Source organism: Homarus americanus, unplaced genomic scaffold (genome assembly GCF_018991925.1).
Source record: "Homarus americanus isolate GMGI-L3 unplaced genomic scaffold, GMGI_Hamer_2.0 scaffold30535, whole genome shotgun sequence".
Taxonomy (NCBI): Eukaryota; Metazoa; Arthropoda; class Malacostraca; order Decapoda; family Nephropidae; genus Homarus; species Homarus americanus.
The window spans coordinates 260,450-283,054 of NW_024732440.1; the positions used below are offsets into that span (position 1 = coordinate 260,450).

The window sequence follows — 22,605 nt, forward strand, 5'->3', positions numbered from 1 at the left end:
TTAAGAAATGAGAGTACAGGTATTGCACAGTACTGTACTAGACAGGTACTGTGACTATTGAACCTGCAGTGGACTGTAATCCTTTGGTAAGAATGACGGTTAAATAACACGTTTGTGTATTTCTCCAGACACGGGGAAAATTCACTAGTCTGCCTACTATTCCAACACTGAGATAAACACATCAGTTGTCTGCCTCCTCCTCAACAGTAACCAAGGCAGTTAAAATACTGGTTAAAATACTGTGGTTCACTTCTCGGGGAATAACAAAGTGTTCTGAATGAAGTGATTGAAGGCTCATGTTCTTATTTCGTCAACATAGTACTGTAGGTTATAAAGTACATTTATTAATATTTTTGATATTTTTTTATTTGGTATTTTTTTAAATTGCTCATCAAACCATTTTTAATAACATGACTTTATCTTTTCTCTCCTGAAGTACTCAGCGGCGGTCATGGTGGCAGAGTGAGAATGGCGTAGAGGACAGCAGCATCCAGTTGAACTTGGAGGCAGAGTTTCATTTTACACATCTTATCATCACATTCAGAACCTTTAGACCTTCTGCCATGCTTATTGAAAGATCATTTGACTTCGGGAAGACATGGAAGGTAGTTTCATTCATATTCTTATTAAGTTTTTCACTATATTAAGCTTCAGTTGTCCTCAATCAGGGGTATCACAAGTTAAGTCTAGTTCTGTATGTAATCCACCATGATATTAATTAATCTCTCGCTGCTGTGTCCTGTATTTGACTCCTGGCCTGGAAGAGACGGGGGAAGGGTTTTATCCAGTGTGACTCTAGCAAACATTGCAGGTTTTCTCGGGGTAATCTGGTTTCCTGCTTTACTATCACTGGACAATAAAGTTAATTAAATAAGAGGACAGATCAACCTCCTGAATGGTTAGTAAGATGATAAGTGGTGAAATTACAAATTAAAATTAAGAGGAAAAGGCTTGCAAGAATGGAAAAACAACAGAAAATCAATGTTAACACAAAATTACTGTATACGTAATGTTATTATTACACTTTAACGACTAAGGTCTTCAACCATGTAACAGAGGTTAGTATGATACAGTAATTACACTAGTCAATCAACAGATGTGTGGAATCAATGAACATGTTTTAAAGTTTTCCTCTTTGAAAACAGTAAAACAAATGATAGATTTTGATAAGAATGAATGAAGGATAATTGTATATAAACACTAAAGATGTGGAAAATACAAACTGTTGTGAAGTTACTTAATGTTTAATGGTCAGCAAAAGAGTAGCAAATATGTACAAGCATTTGACTTAATAAATGATTGCTAACTACATGCTGTTTAAGACATTATTATTGGTACTGATAATGTGTCAACCAGGTCACTGTACACATTAACAACTAACACAAGGCATTTCCTGTTTTTATTTTATGTAAACCTTGTCTTTAGGATTTTTTGAAATATTTGCATGTACAGTACAGTCCCTATATCAGTAGCATTTATGAAAACATTAATTTGCAGGGAAGTTTTTTGGGTGTTATTTTGCAGGTGTATCGGTACTTTGCTTATGACTGCAATGATGCCTTCCCAGGAGTTCCCCAGGGCCCTCCAACCTCCATCAATGATGTAGTTTGTGAGTCTCGATATTCAGCTGTTGAACCGTCCACTGAGGGTGAAGTAAGTTTTTTAGTTATTATCTTTTAGGAATGTCAAAGCATTATTGTCATGATATATATTGTGTGTTACCATTAATTGTACGGGACAGTAGCCTGTTGAAGAATATTGTCATTCGTAATACTGTACTGACCAGACATCTTCTGCAATTGAACGCTGTAACTCTCTATGTACCTATATATTTGTCTGGCTGTCTGTTCTTATATCTGCTCGCTGATAGAGACTGACACAATAAAATTTTCGCTAAAGAACAAGAAAATAATTACTGCAATTTCTCTGAAAAGGACTGAATTACCCTAAATTCACAAAAATGGAGTGCAGGCTTCTTGGGGTAATAGGATTCCTATACATCACTTACAGAAAATTTTATTATATACAACTAACTTTGTATATGTTGGACAAGCCAATTTGTATTTAACCCCTTGTGTATGGGGTCCTCTCTCTGCTGAATGAAATCATCTGACATTAGCCATATAAAATATTAAAAGTAGCATCTCTGTAGTGTAGAGGTTAGAGGTAATACTTTGCCATCATTATCTTGAAGCTAATTATACAGCTCTTTAATCTGTACTTCTTATCTAATAGGTGATCTTCAGAGTACTGCCACCAAATATTGAGATAGAGAATCCATACAGTGATGAAGTTCAGAACTTGCTCAAAATTACTAACCTGCGAGTGAACTTCACCAAACTTCATACACTCGGTGATCAACTTCTGGATAACCGAAGAGAGATAAAGGTATTCTATTTGTGTGATGAATTACATAGATTGGTATAAATATTTGTAAATACATATGTTAAAAATGAAATAGCTGTTGAAATGGTATACAGAGTACAGTATCTGTATATACTCTTCAAGGAGTTGATTGTTCTTAAATTTTTTTTTTTTTTTTTTTTTTTTTTAACAGGAAAAATACTATTATGCCATATATGATATGGTGGTGAGAGGATCATGTTCCTGCTATGGTCATGCATCTCGGTGTCTGCCGCTGGAAGGTGTAGAAGATCGACCAGATATGGTACATGGGCGCTGTGAGTGCACACACAACACAAAAGGTCTTAATTGTGAAAACTGTGAAGACTTTTATAATGACCTTCCTTGGAGACCGGCTGTTGGACAGGAATCGAATGCATGTAAAAGTATGTAACTTTTTGTGTTTAATTTGACTGTGTATGAGGTCGTGGTATGTCCATCATGTTAGTTATCTAAAAGTAATGTAACCCCTTATAATACTTACCTGTTAACAAATATTTGTATTTAATAATTGAATAGCCTGGAAAATACGAACATTATATAATTACAGTAGTTCATGTTAGATATAATGCTCAATAATTTTGGTTAGTGAACAGTGGAATTAATTTCTGTATGAGAGTACTGGAGTAACACAAACAAACATTATGACTCATTTTAGTATGCACAACATATTACATTATTATGAAGCATTGTTATTCAGTGTTGATGCCAAGATTTCAGGTTTAGTATCACTTCATTGTAAGATCAGGATATGAGCAAGTGTATATTGTTTCTCAACCCCCAGATGGGAAACATATTAGTGATGTGCTGCCAGTTGTTATTCTTCATGTCACACATTTGGTCTGAAAGATGTCTCGAGAAACATTGATCTGAGCCACAACACACATACTGAGTAGACATTAATACCACATGAAGACTATATTGATTCTGGTCACCTTGACCCTATTTTCAAGATCATCCTGGGTCTGGTTTTTAATACTGTATGGTGGAAACATATGTACCTGTATCATGGTATGGGACTGTTTGTTCACCTTGGTGTCTGGGTGTGTGTAGACGTTTTTTGTCTGGAGTGTAACTCTTGTATTTATACAGAGTTGATGAAACTTCACAAGAATATGTATTACACTAGAAGGCCAAATTCAAGGCTGTTAAAAGCCAGGAACACCAACGTAGGTCTGAGGCTTAATAAGTATCTTAGGTTAATACAGAAGTTATTTAAATAAGTATATCCTTCTTTCTCTCCTACAGGATGTAACTGTAACAACCATGCATCATTTTGTCACTTTGATCCTCAAGTGTATGAAGACACAGGCCGAATCTCAGGTGGCGTGTGTGACGATTGTTCTCACAACACTCAGGGTCGCAGCTGTGAAGAATGTGTACCTTTCTATTATCAAGATCCCAGCAGAGATATACGTGATGCTGAAGTTTGCCAACGTAGGTCCTCTTTACTTTTATCAACTGTCATGTAATTTAGCATTAATGAAGTTGAGATTTTTTCTATTAATGTGATGGCTGTGATGTCTGAATTAATGCTTGGATGTATTTAATAGAAGTGTAATTAATGTGTTTGGCATTGTGATAATTTTTGGTTATTTATTCATGAATTTATTATGTTTCAGCCTGCAACTGTGATAACCGGGGCTCAATAGACAATGCCATATGTGATTCTCGCACTGATGTTGCCAGTGGTCTGTTGGCTGGCAGGTGCCACTGTAAGACTTATGTTGATGGCCTCAAGTGTGACCGCTGTAGGGCTGGATACTGGAACTTCTCAGCAGAAAACCCAGAAGGATGTCAGAGTAAGAAAAGAAATATTTTATTTACGTAACACTAGTTACCTGTACTGAACTCTACAAGAGGGTTGTATGTAGTTTCGTGCATTAGAGGATGGATCACGGCCTCCTCTTTATTATTTGATCTTAAGGTGATGTCTCAAGAGAATTATAAGGATTGGTCTTCACAGTAGTAATACAGTATGGGAAGGGAAGAGACACATTTGAATAACTACTCACCTGATTTTGAGATGAAAGCTGTTGGTACTTAAAAGTATGCTCACGAAGGGATGTACAGTATGATGCAGGAGGTAATTTAAAACTTTACATGCAATTGTCTAGAAACTGAATTTTGGCACATATGCCCCTCTGGTACACACAGTCTCATGTAGAAGGGTCATTTTAAGTATTTAAATAACTTCTCATAATACAGTAAAACAAAGTGTCATCTAAGCACTTATATTTAGTGTAACTTTCTTTGTATACCTCAAAATGTATTTACTCTATATGTGTATGTGTGTGTGTGTGTGTGTGTGAAACTACTGTACTGTGCTATGATAGTACAGTAATAGTTTTAGGTTCTTATGTCCTTAATTTCGTTGACATTCCAGGAATCACAGAAGATTATTATTCACAACCAAAATCAGAATGGCCTCGTAAACGTAAGAATGTTGACTTTTAAAGACCTGCTTAGGTGCATTACTAGGCATCTTTAACAGTTTACATTGACATCTATGCTTTATTGGTTGCCATGTAAACATAATGGCATAATACTGTATGAAGAGTGTGAAGTGTTTAATTACTATGCTTGCTCTGTGGTAGGTAACATTAATGGTAGTATTTCAGCAATATAATTCTCACTATTGTACCATAGCACCTTGCCGTTAGTAACAGTAATACTATAATATATGTATGGAAGCATAATACAGTATAATTATCCCAGGTTTAGTGTTTTATTAATGACGGATGCCTGTTTTGTGTCTATAAGGAGGACAGTTGGGTATGTTTTGGAGGGAAAAATAAGATCAAGATGCACCTAGTCTTACAGCTCAGTACATAGTGGACATGTGGCACTAGAAAGGTGGTTGTTTCAGGACAGGAGGAAGTATATTTATGTAAGTAAGGAGAATAGCATTTGGCTGGAATTAGGGAAGGAGGTTTTAGAGTTATTGAGAGGAGGATGCAATAGTCTTTAGGGAGAGGTAGGGATGGGTGGTTAAGTGCAGGATTAGGGATGTAGTAGATGGATGTGTGTTGTTTGGAGGAAGGAGAAGGATGATTGTGTGGAGTAAGGAAAGGGATGTATGTGGGGGATGAGGGAGAAGTACTGTAGGTAGATGTAGGGGCAATAAGCTGAGGAGAGAAGGGAGATTATATGGGGAGGATAAGTAGAGGAGCATGTGGGGTTGGGGGTATGGGGATGGGCTGAAGGATACAGATCACCGAGGGCATTGAGGAGCATGTGGGGTGGAGAGTATGGGGATGGGCTGAAGGATACAGATCACCGAGGGCATTGAGGAGCATGTGGGGTGGAGAGTATGGGGATGGGCTGAAGGATACAGATCACCGAGGGCATAGAGGAGCATGTGGGGTGGAGAGTATGGGGATGGGCTGAAGGATACAGATCACCGAGGGCATTTTATTGTAATTTATTTATTGGTTTATGTCTTGTATGCTTTAGGCAAGACAAGTCAAATCGCAAGCCACTGACCCTATCATGTACAAATTCTGTGCTGTTATATTGGGTACATTACAGATTATTTAGTACTGTACTCTCAATGGGGATTAATCATTCTTGACACTTGTAAAGTAGCTAAAACAACTTTCTGTGCAGGTGGGGGTCGATATGCTCCAAAATTTTACGTGTGACTAGTGACAGCCGTCATACTGTACTGTATACCAAAATTTATCGTCAATGGTCTCATTGTTCCCCACAAAGTATGCACAGTAGTTGTTTTAACCACTGTACCTGTGGATGCTCTCATTTCCCATGGTAATTGTGGGTTAGATGTTGGCATTAGTTTGTTTATCTCCATGAATCAGTGTAGTACATTATTCTCAGCAGTGTCTTGATTACCAAACTGTCCTTCCTTTAATATAGAATGTGCTCCGGTGGTTGTGGCCAAGCTGGGATACCTTCTTTATGGGAGAGGAATCTTAATTTTTTACAGATATTGCAGATTAATGTTGGTGTTATGAAATTAGAAATACACATTGGCAGTTGCCTAATTTTTTTTATTTACCCGGTACCCATTTGCAATACTAACCTCATATTTTTTTGTTTGTTTTTCTGTGAAATGAAAGGACTTCAATATGATGCATTTGATGGATTTAGATACTGTACATGTGTATAATATTGTTCATTAAATGAGGTTATGTATATATTCGTTAAAGTTTGCATTGTGTTTGTGCTTAATTTATTGTGATTATTAAGGCAATTTTTCAGAATTCAGTATTATTATCTTTTTAATTTTTAGTGATAAGAGGTTATCAAGGATAGTATATTGATGAGTTCAGTCTTCAGTCACCACTTATTGTGGGAAAAGTTCATTAGTCCTTTCATTTTACATTGAGTGGTTGGTTAATGTGTGTTTAACTGTTGCACTGTAAACTATAATTGCTTTGAAATATTAATGATTGTGACAACTACAGTAACTTATTCGAAAGAATAATAGACACTTTGATATTTAGAAAACAATTTGTTAAAATATCATTACTCTTCAGTGTAAACATAAAATTTACATTTTAATGAAATTTCAATACCATCTAAAATCTTCTAATTTCAGCTTGCTCGTGTGATCTTCTTGGAACTGTTAATAACATGGGCTGCAATGTCCAAACGGGCGAGTGTTCTTGTAAGCGCTTTGTGACTGGACGAGATTGTAACCAGTGTTTGCCTCAACATTACGGCCTCTCAGAGCACCCAGATGGTTGTCAGCCTTGTAACTGTGATAAGGGCGGCTCACTGGACAATAACTGTGATGTTCTCAATGGCCAGTGCAAGTATGTCAATGTTACACACACTAGTCTTTATCTTTGTCTTCTCTGATGGTGATGTCATTGTTTACTATATTTAAAGGCTTTATCAGGTACTATACTGAGTAGTACAGTTTGGTTTTATCTCCTCTCTACATTTTCCTTCCTTATTATTATTAACTTTACTTTAAGATTTTAATACATCAGGTAATACTGCCTTCACTTCAAAGTTCCTCATTTTTAGAAAAAATTTTAAATCCAGAAATGGAATTCTGGTTCATACGTCCATTCTAGGTTGGAATACGACACTTTCAGATAACTTACTTATAGTCGAGTCTCTTTTACTATAGTTTATCATACATATACTGTAGCTGTTTTCCACATTTAAAACAAGCTGTTTTATTCATATGGTAATATTTCATTTTCATTACTGTATTAATGTACTTTGTGTATGTGTGTGAGATGAATATGAAGCAAGCTGCTCATATTGCTAGCTATAAAGGAACAGGTGAAATATTTTCTTTATTTCCATTTCAGTGTAGGTTAAGGCACCAGTACTCTTAAATGTAAACTATTGTACATGTGCTTCATGCCTTAATATGTACACTGTACAGTATTATAATATAGAAGGTTTGGAACAGTTGAAAATTTTTTACTAAATAATATATTTAATTCTTAATCTAAGTAGATGATGCATGAATTACTGATTCCTTGAAGGTGTCGCCCGCACGTGTCTGGTCGTCGCTGTGACGTCCCTGAAGAAGGTTACTATGTGGCAACACTCAACTACCTCACTTATGAAGCTGAACTTGCTAGAGGATCTGAGGTAAGTGTTCCGTTTTAAATAATTTCTCTAAATACGTATGACAATAAAGTGGTTGATGCCTTTGACTTGGGTCATAACTGGTGAAAGGAATATTGTTTAAAAATTCTGATTTAGAGAAAATTACTTTATGTAGAAATAATATTTGGGCTTTGTATTTTGTACAGTAAAACAAGATATAAGTTGTTAGCAGATTATCATTTAAGTTTTAATGACAAATGTTGTAAGAGCATATTAGTGGGGTGTGTAAATAGTTAAACTTTCAAAGCCTGAATGGCTTGGGACCAAGACCAAGCAGTGTTCAAATTGTGGTAAAAATTTGGGCTTTGTACATTGTAAGACACTTTTCTTGTAACAATATTTTACTTGGGTATTATTTTGTTTAAGTAAGTGTAAAATCTCAAATAGAAATATTTGCTGCTCAATCTTCACTGAAAAATCTTCCGTATCCACATTTAAGTGCTGGGTGTAAAGGGAGGCAGCACCCACTTAGGAAACTCATGACTGGTTTTCCAATTTGTTTATTGTTGTGGATGGAGAAGGCATTAATTACAAAAGCAAGAGTGCAGGAACATTGCTTTACATATCATATATACTGGTAGTTCATTCTAGCACCATATTGCTTTCAAAGGAAATGAACAAAGATGTCCTGTTTGTGGCACTACAATCATTACTTGGTCACTTCAGAGATACCATTATAAGGCTGAAATTTCTAATAATAATTAAATTAATGTGAACATGAATAAGAACACATGTATTAGAGGTTACAGTGTCTGTGTGAGTGGAAACCAAAGGCCACTTTTTTGCATTCATGCATGTGACCCAAGCTAAACAAGTTACAATCCTGTTTTACATGGCAAGATATTTCCATTTAAATTTTGAAGACCTTCAGGTTTTGAAAGTTTGACCTTGTTGAGGTTGTTGTTGGTTGCTGTCTGTACTTAGAGACGTACAACAAGTAAGGGGATGTATTTATTTGGATATTATTAAAGAAGTTGATGAAAATATGACCCGACTCTATAAAGAAGCGAGGTAATTTGTTAGTGGTGTGTGGTAGTCCAGGACATTCTATGCATATTTCCTTTTATGAGCACTACAGTTGGGCATTACCGTAACGAGTCTTACATCATAAGATTTGGTTTTCAAAATTTTAACCCGAGAGATTCCTGCCCCAAGAATCATAATTATGAAGTTTCATCAATGGGAAATCTTTGGAAATTAGTAACTTTTTTTTTTTAGATATGGTTATAAGGAAAGAGTAAATGGGAATTTCTTTCTGGAATACCAGTACTTTAAAAATTCTCAGTAATACCAGTTATAAAATTATATTGACATTAGTTAGTACAGTATAACCTTTTACAGTAGGTAGTCCGTATTATTTACACTTAAACTATAGTTATGAAAGAGTAGTGTTTATTAAATCATTGTGAATTAATAAGTTTACACATGACCATCAAGAACTTTTTTCTGGGATGTAAGCTGTTTTCTTGAATACAGTATATTAATTGGCTCATGGTTGGTGTTTATGGCTACATATGTGATGGAACAACTGGGAAAGAAAACGGTAAGGAGAAAATGTCTCTTTTTAATTTTGATTTTATCAGTGAATGTTTATTACAGCTTTATTGTGAGGAGGCGAGTCTGTATGACGCCAGACAGTCCAGTGGAAGTGTATGTATTTAGTGATCTACCTGAGGATTTGTTTATGGTGTTGGTGCTTCCTTATGTACATCACCTAACCTTATGAGAATCATCTTGATAAATTGGGGATACTCTTTCAATTTGAAGCAGATCTCCAGGATATATCATTGGTTGATGGACTAAGTGTTTTATCTCATGGATAAACATATAGTTCATTCAGGGTTAAGGAAGAAAATTGATTTCTTATTAAGACAAATGATTTTCTTAAAATATTTACTAACATTTGGGAGACATATTTAGCCATGGTTGCTACACTTTATTTTTCAGTTTATTTAAAGCCTTGGCTTTGAAATGACTTCATTCAAAAGCCAGTTGGACTGCAGACGTGCCATTAGAAGTTATAATGATCTCTTTGTTGTACTGTATTATGTAACCATAGATAAAGAGCAGCAGACCTTTAAATAATGACAGCATGATGTGTAACTAAAACCAATTAAAGAAAGGCTTTCAGTTGCTGTGGCATAACTTAAATATTTATTGTCTTTTTTTTTTTGGGTGTTGGTTACTAACTAAATGAAACAGTTTGATCCTATACTAAAAAATCCCAAGAAAACTCACACAAAATAGAATACAGCAGCTCCTCTGTTTACCCTGGGGTTGTGTTCCCAGAAAGTATGACATTAGACAAAACCACACATTATATGAAGGCAGTTTTGCTAGAGCTGGTTGTGATCAGTAACCTTTGGGTTTTTGTCATCTGTCTTTATCTCAGTTACATTGTGTGTGTGTTTGTGTGTTTGGGTTTGTTTTGTAGTACAGTACATCCAAGCCTGTTGTTATTAATGAGATAACTTAAGAAACCTTCGCTATTTGTTTAAATACATCACCTAGAATTTATTTTTTCATGTGTTCCGACAGCTTGAGCTTTACTATTTATTTATAATCTATGATCAGTCATGATGAACATTTGAAATATGAATATTATACAGTGGGGTATGCTATAACGAACGGATCCTACTACGAACATTCCTATAACGAACGGTTTTACCTATAAAATTGATAATGCTATAACGAACGAAACTCCTACAACGAACATTATAATTTTTTTTTTTTTTTTTTTTTTACTAATTTATTGTTTCTGTATTACAAGTATTAATGATATTCTTTATTTCAAGGGTTTAGATGCATATTTATGCACTTTTTTACAATTTTTACAATTTGATATTATATTTTTCAGTGTTAAGTGGTTGTATTTGGGGTTGGGGGCCTGGAACGGATTAATCCTATAATGAACGAATGCTATAACGAACAAGGTTCTAGAACCAATTAGATTCGTTATAGCCTACCCCACTGTACATGAGAATTTCTGATGCATTTTTTATGATAATGTGATATATGATTCATTAATATATCGAGTACTATATGCATATTTAGCTTAATGATCGCTACGTCACATAAGCTCAACTGCTTTATCCCCCATTCCCAGGTAACATGCAACACTTGACACAGTGAAAGATGGATGGACAGATGCAACAGGAAGATCAATGACACATTAAAATTATTATATTAAAGTTAACAATCTAGAACATAGAAAAAAACAAAAGTTTCAATATTGCCGAGTTCCCGTAGGATTCACTTTGCCAAACTCAGTTGTTCTCTCGCCCTGTTCTAGATTACAAACATTTCCTCTATTATCAAGAGTACCTTCACACTAGTTCGCCTCTCTTAAGGTTATCGCTTGCTGGCCCCCGCTTCTTTCAGCACACGACGGTTTAGACGTCAACATCACGCTAGTATTCTGGTTCTCTGGTGCTCCACTCCAGTACACATCCTAGAATTTACCATATCGTAGCTCACCTTCATCACAGTCTTGTCCTTGTCATCAACCTGTACTTTTAGCATTTGCTTAATGGTATTCTGCTCCAGATCACACACTATACTGCACACAGACAGACCAGGGAGTGTGCTAACCATTGCCAAGCTGGTATGGTTGTGAGCCCCGTGGACTGAGTAAATCACCTACATTCTCAATGATGACTGGAACCATAATGCTCGACTCATTCCCTGTTCCCTTTGCACGAAACGATGAGCTCCCGTCGCCCAACGTTCATCTCTTAACAACCCAGCAATCAAACGGTTTACAATATTGCTAAATAAATAAATATGGAATGGATTACAGGACGGTAGTAACATGATGTGATGGGCTTTTGTCACGTATTAAATTTTTTTTTTATCCATGTACAGTACTCGTTAGATTCGGTTATGGTATGTAGTGTACAGTATATATTTTACAGTAATATATCTCACTTTAACTCATAGAACTGCCAAGTTGTGATGAGAGAACCATACCGTGATGGCCGGGAGACCACCTGGACGGGCTTGGGTTTCATGCGAGTGTTCGAGGGTTCCTACCTTGAATTTGAGGTTGAGAACATTGAAACTAGTATGGAATATGACCTTGTGCTTCGCTACGAACCTCAGGTAAGTTTCTTTTAGTGAGGAGCGTGTTTGCCCCTTCGTAACTATGGCTGTAGAATATATATTTTACAATTGCCTTTAACCGTTTTGGGGGGGGGTGCTGGATCTCAAGAGTGTCAAAGATATATCAAATGTTTTTAAAAATTCTTAAGACACAATTATAATTGCATTACAAGTGAAAATAAAATGTATTAACAAAAAAGCTGTTTTTACCATTATCTGTGATCATAATCCGAGTTTGACAACACTGAGTTTGACTCTTGCAGGATAGTATCAAGTTCCTCAGGTGACAGAGATAAAGGGAGAGTTAGTGAAATCTCCATAATATTTTCCCCCAACAGTTCCGTGGAGACTGGGAGAACATTATGGTGACAGTGGAGCGTCCTGAACCTATTGATCCAACTGGACCTTGTGGTAACAGCAGACCCATTGATGACCAGATGATTATTAGTCTGCCAGATAGTATGTATTGGTATTGTTTAGAATGAATCTATTATAGAGAACATTTATGCCTATTATTTGTCTGTAAATAATGAATAAATGAAATAGATGTCTATTGCAAAGATTTTAAAATTAATATTCACTTTGTTCAAAAGATACCATGCAAACATGAGGGTATCATTTAAATGTGAGGGTGAACGATGTATAGACAGTTTTTGACGAGAATACTCGATAATCAGTTTGTTAATTTTAAGGTCGTCGGCAAGTAACACTGTTCCCACCTGTGTGTTTGGAGTCTGGCAAACGTTACAAAATACGAGTTGACTTCAGACGATCAAATGCTCGCACAGATTCTCCCTCGGCATCCATCCTCGTAGACTCTGTAAGTATCTTACATTTTCTGGCATTGTTTCCAGAACAGAGAACATTGTCTTGATGTTAAATTCAGTTTCGGAATTACCGAAGTTTCTTTACATTTACAGTAGTCTTAGTTTTCAGTTGATCAGTTCTATTTTAGCCCCTACATTGTTAAAAGTTAAGGAAAAATGCATTTATCTTCACATGTTGTTGGTTGTGCCTCATGACTTCAGTGTTAGTAATTTGTTGTAAACTATTTTGTGATGCCTCTTGGGTTTGGCAGATAGTCTCTTCTAAGGTCTAGGTAAAACCTAGTTGTATTTACTCCCCTTCAGGTCTTTTGGCCCAGAGGGAGGTATAAGAATGTGAGCCATCTCTGTATCCATCTGTCCTTTATCAGTGCATATGTTTGTCAAATGTGTCTTAATGACTTGATCTGGAACATTGCATCAGCTTTCTACACCTTGTGGAAGAGTTGCACATCATAAGAGGATTTTAGAAGAATAAATAACTTTGCCAATGTAGAGAAAGGAAGAGTAAAATAAGTATGTTCCCTTCTTTCAGTACCGTATTCTATTATTTGACGGGTAATGCAGTTTGTGTGCCTCTGCCTCTTGATGTTTGAAGAGCCTGCATAACCAGGAGATATTTTGACAACTTGACTGATGTGCTTCAAATTTGTGATGTTTTTTGCATGCTATAATATTTTGCTGTTGTGGCATATGACTGTGCCCAACTTTTGACATGAGATACTGTGTTCAATGACACTTTACAGAAGCTTTATATGTTATATTATTGAGTATAGACAGAGTCCCTCCGTATTTTGAATATCTATCAGTCACAGTCCCCAGTTTATTCTCTACTTCTAATCATGCATACCAGTTTTATCTACTTATCTGTGGAATAAACTGTATACAGTATAAAAGTTGCAACAAATAATTTATAATTTCAGATTATGTTGATTCCCAGAGCTGAAAAACTTCCATTCTATTCTGGCTCCTTTGAAAATGATGATCTTCGTTATGAGTACGAGCGATACCGGTGTAGTGAAAGCTTCTATGACGGCCAGGGTGTTGCCACGGTCCCTGAAGTCTGCAGAGACAACCACTTGGACAGTATTGGCTTCTATGTATATGGACAGGCTTTCTGTAAGACTATATATCCTGCTGTTGTTTTAATTGATGTTTTGGCTACAACCAATCCCACAATTTATTAGATTAGGTTCTGATGGACTCCTTGGGTTGTAAATACTATATTGTAAAGCATTTGTCTGTATGCATCAGTTTTATGTTTTAGGTCCCAAAATATTACGCTATTATTTATTTCAACTCCCCCCTCCCCCAAAAAAATAATAAAATAAATAAATAAAATAAATAAATAAATTAAATAAATAAATAAATAAATAAATAAAATAAATAAATAAATAAAAATATGTTCACTTGATGTGTTGAGTTAAGGAAGCCGGGAAAATATTCAGTTAAACAAGAAATGTACACAGCCTCCTGAGGGGATCAGCTGAGTTGCCAGGTTTATCTCTTGAGACTGACATAGTACTCTAGTTCACTCTGTCTTCATAGAGAGAGAGACTTCCTTTCTTGCTGCTGCTGCTCCACATTCTACTTCCCCCATCACCAAGGAGAATATTAGAATATGTTGTATAAATAGAAGTTCAGTTATCTGACTTTTTGTCCTAAACTACAAATAGACAGATCTCTATTTTTCTAATACTGTAGTGTTTATTGATGTGTCCTTAATTTGGTCCATTAAACCAGCATTTGTTGATGATGTGCCTTCACCACAGATTAATTAATTTATCAAAATTTAAACTTTTAGACATTAACATAGTGTGTGTGATATTTGAATAGGGAGGGAGTTTTGGTCTTAACTGCCATACACCTGTATATAACTTTACTTTAAGTTATGGAATATTCTTACATTAATATTGAACACAGCCTGTCAGTGTGATGGAACAGGGAGCTACAGCAGCATCTGCAGTTCACTAGGTGGTCAGTGTGACTGCAAACCCAATGTTGTTGGGCGCCGTTGTGATCGCTGTGCGCCAGGCACTTTCGGTTTTGGTCCTGAAGGTTGTAAAGCCTGTGGCTGCAGTCCTGTTGGAGCTTTAGACAACTTCTGTGACCAGCAGACAGGTGAGAACTTTTCATCAATACATTATAACATCACATACATGAGCTACAGTACAGTATAGGGCAGGCACTTGTCAATGAATGTGAAAATTTCACTTTGCAAATTGTATATTTATGTCTAAAATATACCCCGAGGCAGTATTACAGTGGTCATAACATGTTTATGTACAGTTGAAATTACTATATTGACTCTGCACTTATGTACTGTCCAATAAACCTTTATTAATTTGATTTAACAAGGGGAGGTGACATAAGAGTTACTGTTAAGTATAGATTGGGTTGAGTGAATCAACTAGTCATTAGAATAGTTCTGTATTACTCAACAATTCTCTACCCAAAGCCTTTTAGGTTCTCCCTCTCTTTTTACTTGTCTTCCCAGTTCTCACATAGAAACAGCTTCACACTACACAGTCTGGACATAGGGAACAGTTTACCAAAGTTAATTTTTGTTCAGATATTGCTTTATTTTTTCTGATTTCAAAATCACTTTTGCATACAGGTATTGTTTTTATCACAAGAAACACAATCACTAAAGAATTAGGTTTATTACATGAAGCTGATACAGTATTGTAGAAAATGAGTAACTGTCTGCCCTGTGACAGGTCAGTGTAAATGCCGTCCAAACACGTATGGTCGTCAGTGTGATGAGTGTCAGCCTGGGTTCTGGAACTTTCCCAACTGTCAGCGATGCGAGTGTAATGGCCATGCTGACACTTGTGACTCCTACACAGGTGTCTGTCATGAATGTCGAGACAATACCAGTGGACCAAACTGTGCTCTGTAAGTCTTAGTGTGCCTGGGAACTTCTTTTTAACATGGATTAGTGTCACAAAATAAAACTTGCATTTCATAGTTTGATGTATAAATAATTTGGCAGCACTGTAATTGATTGCACATATTTTCCGTAGGTGTATTGATGGCTTTTATGGTGATCCACGCTTGGATGTGGGCATTGCATGTAGAAGGTGTCCATGTCCTGGAACTGTAGATTCTGGTCACAGTTTTGCTGATCGCTGCTCCCTCGACCCTCGAACCAAAGATGTTGTGTGTGAATGTGAAGTAGGTTATGCTGGTAAGTAAATTTCATGATGACTCTGTGCATTCTCGAGATTAAAACAGTCATAAAGGATTCTGGAACACTAACACAATCATTTAAATGCTGAAAAATTGTATCGAGTCCATTTCCATTACTCGGATCATGTTACCATCCAACCAGTAGTGTCAAATTCAACACTTCTCTAAATTATGATACTATCTTTGTTTGTCATAATTCTTCTTCCTTTTGTCATTTCCAGTGGTCAGGGTTTGACTTTTTGAATCCATCTCCACCATATTCTTTTGTCTGCAGTCTCAGCATCTTTCTTAATTGTAGGCTTTTTGTCAGTTTGCATTGATATTAAAAAAAAATTCTAAGTCCTGTATTTTTCTTTCTCATATACACACTGGCAGAGATTTCTGTTTCCAGGAAAGAATATTTTGTGTTTTATTCAGTTTTATATTATGTTGCTCCTGTTCATTTCACTAACAAAAGGTGTATTATTGTTACCATGTTTACTTACACGAGATAATCTTAAGTTGCTTCACATTTTGCCATTACTCGGTTCGATCCAGTTATAATTTTCCTTGAATGATGAAGAAACTTCTCAATTTCAGGAGCCCGTTGTGATGTATGTGCAGATAACTACTTTGGTAACCCTGAGATCTCTGGCGGTAGTTGTCAGTCGTGTAATTGTAACAACAACATTGATATCTCTCGCCCTGGTAATTGTGATAAACATACTGGGGAGTGTCAGCAATGTCTCTTCAACTCCTTTGGTTTCTACTGTGAACGCTGTCAGCCTGGTTTTTATGGCGATGCTCTCCACCAACAATGCAGAGGTTAGAATCTGGTGCTTTTAATTTGATGTATTTGTGATTCTGTCAGAGTTTTCTCAAGAAGATTGCTAGTACTGTAGATGTATTCTCTTTCTGCATCTTGTTGTTTCGGAGGAGTTTTTTTTTTTCATAAGGTATTTTATGCATAATTAAGATGTTTCATAATTAAGTGATAAACATTAAAAAAAATTCTATGTACTGTACTATTATCTTTACATTAGTGTATGACTGGAAGGAGACATCTTTTGTTATGTTGCTATAGTTAAGCTCAACTGGTCTGCTCACCTCTTGAAATTCCCACTAGTACAGACCTATTACTGTTGGAGTTGGCTTGTTTTAAAGAAATGTTTATCTCTCATTTACATAGATCTGTCTCAAAATAAGTGGAAGGAGGATTAAATACTAGACACGTATGTTTGTTGTGAGTATAGTAGTTTGTAGTGTAAATATCAAGGGAGCTGATGATTCAGGTATTGGAAGAGTTGATTACGACATTATGCTAAATAAGGGTGCCGATGCCGAGTGGGTACAGCACGTGTCTCATGTCTTGAGGGTCACTGATTCATACACAGGGCACCTCCAGTTCATCCATCTGTGAATGGGTACCTAACTCTACTGTTGGGGAAGTGAAGATGGTCGCTATGCTAGCCACACTTCCTTCTTGTGCACCAAAAACAACTGTACAAACAATCTGTTGTATCCATACTGGGCCATCAGGCTTATTGGGCCCACTTACATGTTGAATGTATTAACACCTGCTATATAATGTGTGATATATTAAACAACTATACCAAGAATTGAATTGAAAAACTTGTGAATTGTGTTTCAGAATGTGTATGCAATATTCTGGGTTCTAATCAGACTATTGGAGTATGTGACCATGAGACAGGGCAGTGTCCTTGTCTTCCTAATGTGTTAGGACTGGAGTGTGATCACTGTGCCCCTAACCACTGGAAGATTGCTTCAGGCATGGGTTGTGAGGCTTGTGCCTGTGATCCTGTTGGTTCTTATTCCGATCAGTGCAACGAGGTGAGTGTAGCAGCACTGTTAGTTTTAAGTATTAAACCATATATTCTTGGTCTAAATGATCACTGACATTACTGATCACGAAGATTGTATTGTTATTGTCAAGAGAAAATTTACTTCTGTTTTGTACCAACAGCTGCCATCAGGTATTACTGTTAACTTGCGCAAGTGAAACAAATGGCTGTAAAATGTTGATGATGATTAACATAAACTAATACTGTATTAACTTCAGAGTAATTATTATTCTTTATACAGTATTCAAAATATTGGAATTTTTATTCATATACTGTGTGTACAGTACTGTATAGGTATAATAATTTAGAGTTGCAGGCATTACTGTTCAGTACTCTACCAAAACCTCTCCATTGTCAGCTGTCTCGCACCTTAAAATTGACAACAATCCTGGAGCATCACAAAAGATATTTGCTGTAGACTTTTCATATTGTTTCATCAGTACAGTATATATAAATGAAGCATTTATGTTTTTGATAATGAATAATATTAATGTAATATGAGTTGTGGTATATTTTGTGTTGACACATTTTTATTTATAGTACTGTACAAAGTGTTAGTCATCATTTTGGTACATACATCTTAATGTGAAGGTGTTCAGTGTACTGTATTGTAGTTTTATACTTTAATATATATATATCTGTCATTTCAGCAGTATAGACAAGGCTATGGTGGCCATAGCAATTCTGTAAGTAGTTGTAAAAGGTAGAAAGTTAAACTAATTAATGGAGTGATATAAATGTGACTAGCAAGAACAATTAATTCTCGACATGTTGCAGAGTGATGACATGGACATTAGTTTATTAATTTGTTAGTGTATTTTATTACCTTTTATCATCTCGATCCCAATTTTCAGTAGGTAGATGTGTGGCTTCTAATTTTGTGTGCATTAATAATAAATGTTTTACACAAGGTTTACAACTATCACATTTTGTAAATATTTTTGCATAAGATTCACAAAGATTATTATATTAACTTCATACACATGGCTCCTCCTTCCCTGTACTCTGTCCAAAACAACCATTTCTTAGTTTGTTTTCCTCTCAATATTTTCAGTAACAGTAAATACTACAGCAGGGTTGCCACACAGATAACACATCACATATTAGACACATTTTATTTTTACATAATCATTTTCTCTGCCTTTTTTTGTGGTTTGAGGGCACAGTTGATAAGTTCATCTTGGTTTTGGATCATTTGGCAAGGGTGCCACTTGTTGAGTCATGTGTCCACCCAGAGAACATCACTCGGGACAATACTCGTACCATTCTATCAGTGGTGGCTTGTTACCTGTTTTGGCGACAGTGAAGGTGTCAGTACACACACTTAAATTCTATTCTAACAAAACGTATATTTAGTCTATTCTGTGTACTCACAATAACAACATTTAGAAGTACAATACGTACACTTAACAATTTACTTAGAACTTAATCTGTAAATTAATTTTATTGTTGCGTGTTTAACTGTATCCATTTGTGTTTGATGTCGTTTATGGAAATCTATATAATAATTTTTCCCTTAATAAATCTATAAGTTACAATGTCCTTTAAATTATATGGCCACTTTACCTTACATGGAATTTTTTTCTTTAATTTGTTTTGTACTTTTTTCTCCTAAACAGTTTGATGGAATATGTGAATGCCGCCCAGGGTTCGGTGGCCGCCAGTGCAATCAATGCCAAACCAACTTCTATGGCAATCCCCGGATAGAATGCTTAGGTAGGCTTGTATTTTTCATAGTTTTTCATCATAGTTCTCTTACCTATGATGCTTTGCTCCTCTAGGAAGTGGTGACCATGAAGATCCTCCAAGCTGTACTGAACATATATCCTCTGTTCTGTATACTGTTGCTTCCTCCTATGGTATAATCAATCTCCTTTGACCCAACACTGTTTCCAGGTTGTCACTTTACTCTCTCTCTCTCTATTATTTATTTAATTTTTTTTACATCTTGTTGATCTTCTATTATAGTGTAGGGTAGCAGGAATCAAAGGTCAGAATGCTCATCAGTTGCTGTCCACCATATTCATTTCTAGAACTTTCTCCACCACGGTCTTAAATTATCAACATGGTTTTCACCTCTACCTTCTGCTACCTGCTTCTGGATTATTCACTTCTTTTACCCAATTTTTACTTCCCATTCTCTCATTATGTTCATATCACCTTAACAACCCTGGTCAGCTTTTTGTCTAACACTTTTTGAATTTCCACACTTTCTTGTAAAAGTGGCACATACAGCGTACAGTACTGTAATTTAGCTTATTTACAAGGTGACTGCTTCTGTTTATGGTTGGGCTCTGAGCCTCTGAGTCTAATGTGTTCATATCATGTATTATACAGGTCCAGGGGAGTCAAGTTGCCATTGCCTCTCTCTCTCTCTCCAACTGTACTTAAACGAATTTTTAAAAACCTTTAACTGTAAACATAGAATATTTTTTCTGTGCATTAAGATGATCATATACGTACTTAGATTTTGCCTTTAAGCATGTAAGACGAGTCGATGACTGATCAAAGTTTGTGTTTTTCATATTTAACCTTTACAGTGATTTTTTGAGTTGGAAAAGAGTATAAATGGTCAATCATCCTGAATATAATGTTTATGCATATTAAAAGTTATATAAAGGGCTACACAACTTAAAACTTAAAACTAACATAATAGTATTAAAAAATATATTTATTTTTTTAAACCAATGATTTTGCCAAACCTGCCTAACGACAATCCTTTCTTTTTTACAGCATGTAATTGCAACTTTGAAGGCTCGGAAACTCTTCAGTGTGACCATGACACTGGACGATGCAAGTGTCGAGAAGGTATTGGTGGAAACAAATGTGATGAATGTGCACGAGGTTTCACTGGCAGGGCTCCATACTGCCAGCCTTGTGGAGAGTGCTTCGACAATTGGGATTTAATACTCAAAGAGCTAAAAGGTAATGAATACTGTATGATAGTGTTGGGTAGAAACTTTACTATTAAATTCATTATTTACAAATGAAATCAGTCATTTTGAAAAATACTTTTCTTGGTTCTTCCCAACAGATTAAGTTTAATGTGTTCTTCCACTGTCTGTGAATCATCCTCACTTAGTTCTCTCTTATTTTTTCATAGTAGATTTTATTCTTTGCACTAATAGATTTTATGATCTCGATCAGAACGCACAGAATCCCTGATTCATGCAGCTGGAGAAATCAAGCAAACAGGAGCAACAGGTGCATACAGTCATGAGTTTGAATCAATGGAAGAGAAGATTGATGATGTGAGAGATATATTACTATCAGCCAACATGACATCTGACAGTTTGGTGTCCCTGGAGGATGTTATCGCACAACTCAGGTAATTTATTCTATATAGTGCAGTTAGTTCCTGATTTGCAAAGATCCAAAATTACCCCAAAAAAGTCCCAGGTTTTGTTTCACATAAAAAAAAAAATCCAAGGGTACATAAAAACTTATTTTTTTATTTTTTTTTGTTTTGAAGCATCAGATCTGCTGTAATGCTGACACAGGTATCTTAGGGCTTAATGTACTGGATCTGGTCAGTTTATAAAGACAAACTATAAACACCATAATGTACTGTACTGTATTGAGAGTGTTTAAATATGCTGAAAATCAGATACAGTACACGTAATGTTTTAGTTATCATGGCTCACAGGGCTGCTACATGAAGCTTGGCAAAACACTGACTCAAGATATTTTGACGTTGGGAATGCTAATGTGTTTAGTATCCCAGAGTTTGGTCTGATGTCAGTGGAATGAATATAATATTTAAATAGAAAAGTTTAGCATTTAAAAAGAAAAAAAACCGTCAAAAGTCAAATCCAGTGAAACTATTCTAAATACTGTAGTAATAACATCATAAAACAAATCTGTGTTGTTACCTCATACTGTACTGCCAACCACACACATATATATATATATATATATATATATATATATATATATATATATATATATATACATACAGTACAGTGGTCCCTCAGTTAACGAACACAATTCGTTCCAGAAGGTTGTTCGTTAACCGAAAATTTCATTAACCGAAACCATTGTTTCAATGGGATTTTGGATAATTGGTTCCGGCTCACCGAAAATTACATACAAACTAAAAATAAATGCAGTAAAGTACACTTACTTTGAGGTGTGCATGTAGAAGGCTCCTGGTTGATGATGATGGGAATTAGAAGCGGGGATGGAGGAGAAGGGAGAAGAGAAGGCAGTGGGGTGGAAGAGAAGTCACCCCATGCTTCATGCTGCCATTTCACCCATAAAATTTTAAGTTCACTTGGTGTAATTCAAGATTATATTCTTTAAATCAACACTGCACTGCATTATATATTGTCAATATGTAAAATAAATTTCAGAATAACCAATAATTGTACTGTAAAAAAGTACAAATAGTTTATGTTCAAGAGAGTCTCAAACAAGATGCTTCCTCCACTGAGCAGAGACACAAACTGACGCCATTCTGGGTGAGTCAAGTGGCTGTCTGGCGCGCTAAAAACTAGTTCCCTGTACAGTGCTTCAATTATATTAAATAATTGTTAAAATGACTAAAAAATTTAATATAAGACTTGGAAAGTTATTGAATACTGTACAACCTTCTTGATATTTACCTAAATGGTAACGAATTTAAGCCCTAAAACCAATTACTGTATTGG

The 22,605-nt window shown here is 35.7% G+C and overlaps 1 protein-coding gene across 7 annotated transcripts in view; it reads left to right on the forward strand.

Annotated features, from left to right (window-relative positions):
* The window catches only part of LOC121868718 (laminin subunit beta-1-like), a 64,516-nt gene that overhangs the window by 23,996 nt on the left and 17,915 nt on the right, over positions 1-22,605 (forward strand). For 2 of the 7 annotated variants that reach the window (XM_042369570.1, XM_042369564.1), the window contains exons 6-28: positions 437-605; positions 1,525-1,653; positions 2,236-2,388; positions 2,558-2,789; positions 3,652-3,840; positions 4,026-4,205; positions 4,790-4,840; positions 6,965-7,181; positions 7,872-7,980; positions 9,598-9,648; positions 11,938-12,099; positions 12,438-12,558; positions 12,792-12,919; positions 13,847-14,042; positions 14,847-15,044; positions 15,644-15,821; positions 15,950-16,113; positions 16,695-16,919; positions 17,746-17,945; positions 18,607-18,642; positions 19,576-19,672; positions 20,690-20,881; positions 21,104-21,284. In XM_042369570.1, coding sequence (XP_042225504.1) covers positions 437-605; positions 1,525-1,653; positions 2,236-2,388; positions 2,558-2,789; positions 3,652-3,840; positions 4,026-4,205; positions 4,790-4,840; positions 6,965-7,181; positions 7,872-7,980; positions 9,598-9,648; positions 11,938-12,099; positions 12,438-12,558; positions 12,792-12,919; positions 13,847-14,042; positions 14,847-15,044; positions 15,644-15,821; positions 15,950-16,113; positions 16,695-16,919; positions 17,746-17,945; positions 18,607-18,642; positions 19,576-19,672; positions 20,690-20,881; positions 21,104-21,284 — 3,558 coding nt within the window. The remainder of the gene's footprint in view (positions 1-436; positions 606-1,524; positions 1,654-2,235; positions 2,389-2,557; positions 2,790-3,651; positions 3,841-4,025; positions 4,206-4,789; positions 4,841-6,964; positions 7,182-7,871; positions 7,981-9,597; positions 9,649-11,937; positions 12,100-12,437; positions 12,559-12,791; positions 12,920-13,846; positions 14,043-14,846; positions 15,045-15,643; positions 15,822-15,949; positions 16,114-16,694; positions 16,920-17,745; positions 17,946-18,606; positions 18,643-19,575; positions 19,673-20,689; positions 20,882-21,103; positions 21,285-22,605) is intronic. The other 5 variants (XM_042369565.1, XM_042369567.1, XM_042369566.1 and 2 more) reach the window with 5 other exon arrangements.